The 11,816-nt window shown below is 32.8% G+C and overlaps 1 protein-coding gene and 1 long non-coding RNA gene across 3 annotated transcripts; one reads left to right on the top strand and one right to left on the bottom strand.

Annotated features, from left to right (window-relative positions):
• Positions 1-675: 675 nt before the first annotated feature.
• Positions 676-1,874, bottom strand: LOC132599308 (uncharacterized). Of its 2 annotated transcripts, none has more exons than XR_009566806.1 (2): positions 1,272-1,874; positions 676-1,115 (listed from the first exon to the last, which is right to left on the bottom strand). It is a non-coding gene; the product is annotated as an uncharacterized LOC132599308 (long non-coding RNA). The 2 variants fall into 2 exon arrangements; XR_009566805.1 differs by having other exon boundaries at positions 1,357-1,874.
• A 3,981-nt stretch (positions 1,875-5,855) lies between these two features.
• On the top strand, positions 5,856-9,889 carry LOC132599307 (protein NUCLEAR FUSION DEFECTIVE 4-like). The gene is made up of 2 exons (XM_060312615.1): positions 5,856-7,258; positions 9,239-9,889. The coding sequence occupies exons 1-2, from the start codon at positions 6,078-6,080 to the stop codon at positions 9,708-9,710; spliced, it is 1,653 nt and encodes a 550-aa protein (XP_060168598.1). The 5' UTR covers positions 5,856-6,077; the 3' UTR covers positions 9,711-9,889.
• The last annotated feature ends 1,927 nt before the right edge of the window (positions 9,890-11,816 follow it).

The raw sequence follows: 11,816 nt of genomic DNA, 5'->3' as shown, positions 1-11,816 counted from the left end.
ATAAATTGAGAAGGAGAATAGTACTTTTTATGAATGGCGGGATCAGTACATAAACAAGGTCACGTTGGTCATCTTATTTTATAACTAGTAAATTTGTCCGCGCTTCTCCCGATCACTAAATGAATTAGATTACATTATTTTATTTTTCAGATAGAGTTCTCCCTCATTAATTCTTTTTTATTTACGCAACACCTTATGAAGCCCTTGATATTTACAAATTTATACTCTCTCTGTTTCAATTTGTTTGAACCTATTTTCTTTTTAGTCCGTGCCAAAATGAATGACCTATTTCCTAATTTGGAAACAAATTCACTTTATGAATGATTTACAACCACACAAATTTTCAAGGCTTAGTTTGAACCACAAGTTTCAAAAGTCTTTCCTCTTTCTTAAATGTTGTGTCCATTCAAATGAGTTCATATAAATTGAAACGGAGGGAATATAATTTAGAGAGAGTTGTTCGTCGCTAAATAAAGTCCAATCAATAAATTCTAGCAGTACCACTTCCAGCTCAGTAAGGACCTTTTCGTCAATGTGCATGTGTTCTGCAAATAATTTCTTGATCATATCTTCGTAATTCGGTAAACTTGGGGCAAACCTTAATACTATCCTGAAGAAATTATGTAGGTGTTTAAACAATATTTTGTGTAAAAATTGAACAAAAAGAGTACTTGATGTTGAAGATAGGAAAAAAAAATGTGGAAATTACTTGGCAACATAAATTGCACTTGAGCCCGTTTGGATTGGCTTATAAGTTGCTTATAAGCAGTTTTCAGTTTTTTTGAGTGTTTAACTGATCAGCTTAAAGTCATTTTGTGCTTAAAATAAGCTCAAAAAAATAATTGAACTCATTTGACTTAGCTTATCTAAAGCAGCTTATAAGCCGAAAACAGTTTATAAGCCAAAAAAATAAGTTAGACTAAGCCCATCCAAACAGGCTCAAGTTGATTCATTTTTAGCAAAAGGGAACTACTACAAAGCCAACAAATTTCTATAAACTTAAGCCTGAGGAGATTTGCTCTTTGCATTTTGTTCAGTCCACAGTAGCTCATCATCCCAGTTGCTAGGATTCCTCCTAATGCCCAACCAAACTAACAGTTTGCTCCAGACTTGAGCTGAAACATGACAGATTGTAAAAGTTATATATATATATATATATCTTTCAGGAGGTTAGGACTCATTCTATACAAGTCAACCCAGAACTATAATTATCACTACAAAAAAATATGAATTAGCAACGGACAACTCTCTTTAAATAAAGTATACCATACCTGCACCAACGAGACCGTTTAAAAGCCTGTAAATTAAGAAACAACCACGAATGAAAACATTAGAGAAGACAAATTGCTACTTTACCATTAAAAATAAATTCGTCTTTCCCTGAAGGACGACAATTTCGGAAGAATTCGAATATTATCTTTATGTAGATGATCCGAAGGAATCAATTATTCTTTATCGAGCATAATGATATGAGACCCGGCTGCTTAAGAGTTACAAACTGTTACAATTGTTGAGGAGAGACGAAACATGAAAAGAGTGAAATACATGAGAAGTCTTCTCCCCAAATTCTCAGCCACTCGTTCAAAACCAAGATTCAGAGCATAAATTTGAAATTGCAGAAGAGAATCATTGCTACCCACTCCCTTAACAGCCGTTCTCTTTGCTTTGTGGCGCAGAATAAACCTTAAATGTACTCTGATTCTTCTTCTTCGTGTGAAAATGTGAACTGATTTGTTTGAGAAATTTTGAGAGGGTGTCTTTCCGAGGAAAAAAGTACGAAAGCAAGCGTAAAGAAGAAGAGGAGGGCAAGGGAAAGTAACGTTTGATGAAAAGAAAAAGGGGCCTAACGTTTCGCTACAGATTTCTAGGAGAAAAGGACCAAAATCATCCATAATGTTTGGGTTTGGATCAAAATCATACATATTCTTTCACATGGTGCACTAATAGTACATTATATTTGCATAAGTGGTGCACTTTTAGTCACAATCCCAAATAAATTTAACGGAAAAGAACAAAAATGCCCCTGAACTTTTAGAAAAGGTATAAAAACACCCTTTATTCATCTATTTTGCTAAAACTACCCCTCAATTCAACTTTTTGGCTCATTTATTCCCCTTGACTAACGGACAACACTAATTTTTTTTAAAAAAATAAAAAAATAAATTGCACATGACATTTTATTACTGAAAAATTGATTTATTCTTTTAAAAAGAAATCTGAAAAATCGTTATTTGTAGAATAAGGAAAAATAATTTTTCAACATCCATTTCTTTAAAAAAACAAATGTAGTAAGCCTTTTATATATATATATATATATATATATAAAAAACAGAATTGGATTTTCATTAAAACATGTGGAATTTTTTTAAGTTTGGAAAAAAAAATTTAACGGGTGGAAACCCCATTTTCTTTTTAGAAAATTCAATTTTTAAATCTGAAAAACTGATTGTTTTTTTAAGTAAAATGTGAAAAAGTAATACTCCATAATTTTCTTCTAGATTTAAAAAAAGATAGTTTTCTGGTTTTTTTTTAAACACAGTTTTTCCATAAAAAATTTAATTTTTTCAGATTTTTATAAAAATCCAATTTTTCACATTTTGAAAAGAAAAAAAATTAGTGTTGTCCGTTAGTCAAGGTTTTACTCGTTAAAAAAAAGTTTTCCAAATTTAAAAAAATTCCAAGGTTTCAGATTTCTTTTTAAAAGAATAAATCAATTTTTCAGTAATAAAATGTCATGTGCAATTTATTTATTTTTTTAAAAAAAAAAATTAGTGTTGTCCGTTAGTCAAGGGGAATAAATGAGCCAAAAAGTTGAATTGAGGGGTAGTTTTAGCAAAATAGATGAATAAAGGGTATTTTTATACCTTTTCTAAAAGTTCAGGGGCATTTTTGTTCTTTTCCGTCAAATTTATTTGGGATTGTGACTAAAAGTGCACCACTTATGCAAACATAATGTACTATTAGTGCACCATGTGAAAGAATATGTATGATTTTGATCCAAACCCAAACATTATGGATGATTTTGGTCCTTTTCTCGATTTCTAGCCATGGTTCGTTTCTTTTTTTTATTTTATTATTATTATTGAATTTATAAAAGCTAAAATCTGACAAAATAAATAAATGCAAATACTCATTTTTAGAGTTCCGCTGCAATTATATAGATATATAGATTTTTGTCCCAAATAATTGACGTTGGCAATAAATTCGTACTTATAACAAAATCTATATATAATATAAAGTTAGGAATAGAAAAAGTGATGTGGCAACTCTCTATGACCTAGAATGCTATTGATCTTTTTTCTCTTTTTTTTGGTTTTTTCTTCATTTTAAAACTAAATCAAATGTGCTATATATTAAAGCATCCAAATGTCACTCTATTAATTTCATTTAATGTAGGGAGGTTACATACTTACATAACGACATTTTTTAACTTTTCCTTCTTATTTCTTCCGGCTGCTTTCTTAAAAAGTCCAAGAGACGTAAATCTCTTAAATATTAGTAGTAATCAATTTTACCCTATTAATTTAATCACTAATTAAAGCTTATAATTTTAGATCAGTTACAATCTTTTCACCTCTCCTATCCTCTTCCTTTCCCATAAATTCACATAGTTTTCATATCCATATTTTCCGTGAGGACCTGTGATCCTATCCAATTGGTTTCAGATTTCTGGTGCTGCCTGGGGCTTCCCAGAATCTACTAATAGAATATTGTTGCAGTTCTTTGGATTACTGTTATTGTTTAGGTGCATCAATTATGATAAGTATACATTTTGTGACAAATAGACACTTTTATCTTAATGCGATTTTCTTCGTCCATGATTTTTACCATTTCCATGAAGAGTATCATTTGTTGATGATTTTGTATTTTGAAGTGTCGTTCTTGGTTGAGCATATCCAACTGCTATCCACTTAAATATTATATATGCGCTCTCTTTACTCTGTAAATCTGCAACTTGCTATGCTTGTGGTAGAAGATGTGATTTCCTTTGTGTCATAAGAGTTTACTCTTACAAACAGTCATTGCCCGGTTGGATATATAACTTATTCATATGTTACCTTGTCTAATGTCCTGTTCTAATTCTAATGTGATGATGCAAGTCCGCCAGTAATGATTAGCAGTACAATAAGGAGAAAGAATTCAAGTTAGGTCGATCAATATAAGTATTTTAAGTGGTTTTATATGTATATTTAATGTAATTGTTAATATTTTGAAATTTTGAGTATAAAGAGGAAATTATCTAATGAAAATGTAGGGAAATAAGCACGGACAAAAAGAAGAAGAAAAAAGTTAAGGGTAAACGAAAGGGAAAATAAACAGATGAAATAAACAAAGTTGAGAAAGCTTTTTATATATTAAACAAAAAAAAACAACTGTACAATTTGATTTTGTGGATTTGGTGTAATTTGATTTTCCATTTTTTTATTTCATTATAATCTTCTTCTAGATTTTAATACAGAGAAATTATGAAAATAATCACAGTTAATTATCTAATGAAAGGGAAAAATCAATACTTATAAACACATATTAAACTTATAAAGTAATAAACATATTTTTAAGCTGTATACTTATACACGTAAGGAGTTCATAGTTTCTTAAACCTTTCCTTTCTTTACATGTTTTTTCAGAGACGTTAAGAATTAGTTTCACCATTATTAGTTTACTAGAATTTGAAGACTACAAAGTTTTTTTTTTTTTTTTGTGTGTGTGAAATATTATAGTAGTATTTAGCTATTGCAGAAATTTAGTTCATTGATTTTTAGCAAATGGTGAAGCCTTCTTTATTTTTGTATAATTTCACAAGGTTTTTGGTTGGCTCGCCTATATGTATGATTGTAAAGCAGTGTGGTATGACATTGGTTGATTTCATTTCTTACTGTATCAATCGGGAAAAATGACAAAAATATAGTTAGAGAGCTACCGGTTTTTTTTTTATTTTTTATTTTATAATTGAATGATGGAAACTTTCATCTGGCAGTCCTTGCTCTGTTTGCAAATAACCCCATGCACATAAAATTCATTTTACCTTTTTTTCTTTTTTCTTTTGAGTTGCATTCTCGTTCGTTGATTACATTGCTTAAATAAGAACGAAAACATTGTACAATCAAACCACCCTATAACAACATCGTTGAGTTCGAAATTTTTCAGCTGTTATAAAGAATAGCTGTTAAACACCTATAACAGCATTGACATTTAACTAATAATTCGCTGTTATAGGCAAAAAAAATGCATAAAATCTAATTTTCAGATTTAGTTGTCAAATTCTAAGCTTAATAACACTTTGTATAACGAAGGAAGATAGTTTAATGATGAAAATATTTATATATTCATATGATATTTTTTGTCATAAATAGTGTATTAATTGATTAAATACTTGGTCAAAATCTCTACACTTATTATTGGTATCACAGGTATTCTATTTGTATAAAGATGGTTAATTATTATATTACCAAAAAAAAAAAAAAGATAACTGTTATATGAGGGGTAATTTTACAAAGAGCGTACTGTTATAAAGTTAGCTGCTACTGTTATAGGTGAAATGCTATTATAGAGGAGTAATATATAACATAAAAAATCGGTTCCGAAAAAACTTGACTGTTATAAAGAGGTGTTGTTATATGCGAGTGCTGTTATAGAGAAATCTGACTATATTTGAAATTTGATATATAAAGTTATGTTTATGGTTAATAAATAAAATCTGGAATCAAATGTCTTCCGAGCCGCGCTAAGGGCGGATTGATTCCCTAGTTTATGATCTACCTACCCTGTAACAAAATTGACTACCTAATCTCCCCCTTCAAGCACTTTTTCACCTCAAACAGAACAATCCAAAAAAAGTACGTAAACAAAAAAAAAGTTTAATTCTCCAATTGCAAAAGCGGTGTATGCTTCTTCATAGAAACAACAGTCAGCAACTTGACAACATCAACAATAAAGTCTCTGTATTTTATAAAGTCTCTCAATTCCCTATATAATAATCAATTCCTACGCCCCCTCAAAAACCAAAAAACCACTGTATCCCTAAAAATATCTCTCATTTTTCCACTTTCATTCAGTTTAACTCTTTGAATCGCTTAATGGCTTTCGGATTTACTTACAATTCGCCGGTCGGAAAATGGCTTGGCTTTGTCGCCGCTGTATGGGTACAAGCCATTTCCGGCAACAATTACACTTTCTCTAACTATTCCGATGCATTAAAGTCCTTAATGGCTTTAACTCAGCTTCAATTAAACAACCTTTCTGTCGCCAAGGATGTCGGAAAAGCATTCGGAATACTCGCCGGACTTGCTTCCGACAGGTTATCAACACCCGTTATTCTTCTAATTGGTGGAATTGAAGGTTTTATTGGTTATGGTGTTCAATGGTTAGTCGTTAGTGGTATTATTAAACCATTACCGTACTGGATCATGTGTATATTTTTATGCATGGGTGGTAATAGTACTACATGGATGAATACTGCTATTTTAGTTACGTGTATAAGGAATTTCAGGAAAAATAGAGGACCTGTTACGGGAATTTTAAAAGGTTATGTGGGTTTAAGTACTGCTATTTTCACTGATATTTGTTCAGCTTTATTTGCAAGTGACCCCTCAACTTTTCTACTCTTGCTTGCTGTAGTCCCTTTTTCTGTTTGTTTAGCAGCGATTGTGTTTCTGCGTGAAATTCCACCTTCCTCAACTTCCGTTGAAGAAAAAGAAGAAGTCAAATACTTCGGTGTTATTAACGTTATTGCCGTTGTAATAGCGGTTTATTTGTTAGTATTTGACATTTCTGCTCCTCATGGACGAATTTTCTCACAAATTTTTGCTGCTATACTTTTAGTCCTGTTAGGTTCACCTTTGTTAATTCCTATTTACCTTATGGTAAAAAAATCTATCCGTGATAATTCAGAGAACTTAGATGTTGAAGGGAGTAATAATATTGTAGAGCCATTGTTACTGGGGGAAGAAACAGTTAAAAAGGAGGTTGTTGTGGTGGAGGAACATGCGGTGGCAGTTGTGGAGGTGGATGAGGAGAAGGGGCCACTTGTTATTGGAGAAGATCATACTATTTTCGAGGCGATGAGGACTTTGGATTTTTGGATCTTGTTTGTTTCATTTCTATGTGGAGTGGGAACAGGTTTGACTGTGATGAATAATTTGGGACAAATGGGATTAGCTTTGGGATATGTTGATGTTTCTATTTTCGTCTCACTTACCAGCATTTGGGGATTTTTTGGTCGTATTGTTTCTGGCTCTGTTTCAGAATACTTCATCAAGTAAGTTTACTGCCACTATATTATACTTTTAATTCGTATATCTTTTCTACTCTTTACAGTTGGAGTTGCTTTAGGTTTACTCCTAGTTCAGCTTTAATTCAGGCCAATTTTTCTGCATATATATATTCGTCTTATTCAACTTTGGCTACTTGATAATAATGGAAAATTTGAAGTTTGCGGCTAGGTTATGTTCAAGATTCTTTTTCTAAATTTTGATGGGGGTTTCCTCAAAAGCAACTTATGTTAACCTTAAAAGTTATTGTTTGATTGGAAGAAATTGGAATAAAAGGAAAGGGAGATGTAGTGATGAACCCAGCTCTCATTCCCTTCCTTTTTTCCTTCTAAGCTAACCAAGTCGGCAGATGCAGCTAGTGGGGTAGGTATTATTATTAAAAAAAAAAAACAAAAAAAAACGTAGTTTTAGAACTCTTATGAAGGGTCGAGGGTCACCAAAATCTACCGGATTGATCGCCAGTTTGGGGTGAAATATATAAAGGTCTCGAGTTTAAGTAATAAATATAAAAAAAATCATGGTAGAAAGCGCTTCCTCCTTTAGTGACGTGTCGTTAATCCGAATTGATCGTGCTCCATAAGTTTGCCGGACACTTAGTGGGAAGCCATAAAAGTCTTACCAATTGGTGTCAATTCTTGATTACATGGTGATGGTCATCGGTGAAATAGGGAATGGTAGTATTCGATACAAAAAAACTCTCCACCCCTACCTAAGGATCCATTTGGCCATGGGAGATTTTCACTTTTTTCCTGAAATATTTTTCACTTTATTTAAAAATCAGCATTTGACTATGAAAATTTCAAATACAACCTAAAATTTTGTTTTCACTTTTTTCACTTTCAGTACAATAAAACAATCAAATATTCTTTGAAAAAACTATAACCAAACAAAATTCTATCTTCAACTCCAATTTTAAAATTTCAAAAAATATTTGATTTTCATGGCCAAACGCCTACTAAATCCTAATAAAAGCAGGTGGGACATAGATTGGCTGACTTTTAACGTGCACTGAAAATTTCTCTACGAAAAAGTTTGAAAAGTCCTTTTCTTTATGAGGTAAGAGTACATGCTAAGATCTACAGGTCCAAAAGACTTCCTAAATGCAATTCTAAATACAGTAATAATATAAATATATCTTGTTTTCAACAAGATCTAAGAAAGATTAGAAAATGGAATATAGTCCTTTTCATGATACCGCTAGTTAATTATAGCAATAGTCGTCTATTAGGAAACTTCCAATAACAGTACAATATATTTGGATCTTCACTTGGCTCTATAGATGCATTAAATCTTGCGGAAAAGGTGTGGACCATGTTCGTCTTTTATTTCCTTCCCTACAATTTCTGACCAATAGATGGCTCTTAAGATGGTCTTTTTTAGTCGGAAAAAGATTTAATACTAGATTCTCCAACTTGGACGGTGAATTGCAGAACTCAAGTGCAACTATTTACAACATCAAGAATTTTAGTATTACACACGACACATCATTGTCTCAATTCAAATAGTGTAGGACAAAATTGACCCTTTTCCATCCAAGCTGGAGTAAACGTTAGTAGGAAGGATATTTGTGAGCTATTTAGCTAACGAGGGTATTTTTGAGCTATTTATTAACGGTGAGGGCATTTTTATGCCGAAAATGAAATAGAGGGCAAAAATTATCCCTTAATTCACTACACAAACTGGAATTAGCTACGAACTTCGTGGTTAATTCCATCAATATTGCTTGTGGCTAACAAGATTTTCTGATAATCCATCACTAAATAGGATCAGTTCTGAGTGAGAATTTTCCCCTTCTAAAATAAAAAAGTTTGCAAAGTTAGCATCTGTTCGGAGTGAAAGTAAACCTTACAGCCTCAAATTAAAGCTAGTGTACTAGTTCAGTTTTGACAATAGGCTAACTCGCTCGCATAAAATTATGAGCACGTCACTGATTTGTTCCTTTTCTGATTTAATTTCTTGATTTGCAGGAAAGCTGCAGTGCCAAGGCCAATATGGAATGCGGCTTCGCAGATTCTGATGGCTTTAGGATACATCTTACTGGCAATGGCTATGCCAGGATCACTCTACATTGGCTCGATCGTCGTTGGAATTTGCTATGGTGTTCGTCTAGCTATCTCTGTTCCAACTGCTTCCGAACTCTTTGGTCTCAAATATTATGGTCTCATTTATAATGTCCTAATACTCAACCTTCCACTTGGCTCATTTCTCTTCTCCGGTTTGCTTGCGGGTCTGTTGTATGACTCGCAGGCTACAAAGACAGCTGGTGGTGGCAACACTTGTGTTGGCGCTCACTGCTACAGGCTTGTGTTTATAGTTATGTCTATAGCTTGCATCGTCGGGTTCGTGCTGGATATTTTGCTAACGATTAGAACCAAGAACTTATATGCTAGGATTTATGCAAGCAGAAAAGCAAAGAAAACTAGTACTGTATTGTCTTAATGAATATCGTTGATTCTCTTTGGGTACTTCTTGTTGTGAGGGCAAATGGGAGGATTGATAGGTAAATGTTAATTACCCGATGATACCCTTACACTTGCTTGTGCAATTTTGAAAATTCATTGTGTTTGATTAGTGAGAATTCGTTACTTGTATTGAGTAAATATGAATTCTTTGTACGATTCTAAGCTTGTAAAACTATTGAAGTGGTACTTTTACCATGTAAAAAAAAAAAAAAACATGACGTCTCATTTGATTTCTGGACAAGTATATTGACTAGAGCTGTCAATATGGGCTTGGTCCACGAGGCCGGCCCAACCCAACCCTTCATTTAAGTAGGGTTGGGCTAGGATTTCTTTGGCCCATATAGAAGTGAGGCTCAAAAGCCCAGCCTCTCTTGGCCCGCCGGCCTCAAGGGTTGGGCTGAGGCCAGCCCTCGAGGCCAGAAAAGAATAATAAATTAATTAATTTAAAAAAAATATAAGTAAATTGAACAAAAAGATAAAAAGTAATGATAAAAAAAAATGTATTTACTACTAAGTAGTAAATTAGAAACTAAAGTAATACTTTTTAGTCTTAGAATTTATGTTATGTTTAATTTCTTTTGAACGTGATCTGAATTAGTGATAAAATATAATAATTTATATTTGTTCTCTTAAATTTTTTTCTTCTATGATATGATTTTGCTTAAGAATGGTGTGGTAGAAGATTCTATTTCATATGGCAAAAGTTTCATGTTCAAATTGTACCAAAAATCACTTAGAAAATGTTATTTCGGAAGACGAAAAAACTTAAAAGGCTGGCCCGTCCTAACCTGCAGCCCGCTTAGGGCTGGGTTGGGCTGCCATTTTGTAGGCCCTTCAATTAAAAGGGTCAGCCCGTTTTAGCCCATTTAATTCTTTGGCCCTTTAGGGATGGGTTGGGTTGGGCTGGGCCAGCCCATATTGACACCTCTAATATTGACTATGATGGACAAGTAATATCATTAGCGATTTTGGTTTCAATTATATCTTTAGTAACTCGATTATAATTTTACTTGATCAAAGACTGAATTTATATCATCCACAGTACATGAAGTTGCTAATCAATACACGACTAAGCTGTCACTGGGTTCATCGTGTGGTTGGTCCCTGTTGGACTTGGTCTTCTAATACTGGGCCTAATCTCTTTTTAATCTTGCAAGCTGCTATCCTTTTGACTGTTGGTATGCAAAACAAGTGGACCATCCATGACAAGCTACAAGATGATGCAATGAAGGCAATATCAGACAGAATTTTTAGGAGTTGGTCCAGTACTGGTGAGAAACTGCCAAAGATAATAATAATGAGACCAACAACAGGTGGCGAAAACTTCATTGGGCCAACCGGTTCACTATAAAGACTTACCAGTATTTGGTGTTTACACCAAAAATGAATACTTGACATATGTACTCTTTATCACTAAATTAACGGAGTAGCTAATTAATACATATTGTATACTAAATTTTTTACTTAAACATGATAAATTAGTTATTTGGCACTTTACAATTTTTTTTAGTTTTATGATTCTTTTACAAGAGATTTTTTTTTTTTACACATAAGAGATCTGAAAAAACCATATTCTTCTATTCAAATTGTAAGAGGCCAATAGATCTTATTTCCTCGAATACATATGGATTGTGTATCCCAAATTAAATTAATATAGTTAAGGAAGGACTAAGATTTAAAAAAAAAAAAGATTTAATTTATATCCACGAGAAATATAAATATTTTTTATATTATTAATGCGTTTTAACCTGTTACAGCTTGTTGGTTAGTTTTCTTACTTTACGGGTTGCTGAATCTCATTTATTATAATTTTTCTCATTTTTAATTACCTTTTACAATAACTTGGTAGTGTATTTTTATATTCAGAAAGGGGCCATATATACCCCTCTGCTATGGGATATTATTGAAATCCACCCTTCGTTATACTTTTTAGCCATTCGTGCCCCTACTGTCTGGGTAACTTTTAAATATACCCCTAATTTTACGGAGGGGAAACGTGGAGGGTTCTGGGTGGCTGGCCCATGTTTTTTAATTTTATACCCGATAAAACAAGTTTGACCCACTACTCGAATTAACCCCCCCC

Source organism: Lycium barbarum, chromosome 6, assembly GCF_019175385.1.
Source record: "Lycium barbarum isolate Lr01 chromosome 6, ASM1917538v2, whole genome shotgun sequence".
NCBI classification, from domain to species: Eukaryota; Viridiplantae; Streptophyta; class Magnoliopsida; order Solanales; family Solanaceae; genus Lycium; species Lycium barbarum.
Note: the sequence above shows the minus strand (reverse complement) of the source record. Positions and strands in the feature narration are given on the sequence as shown.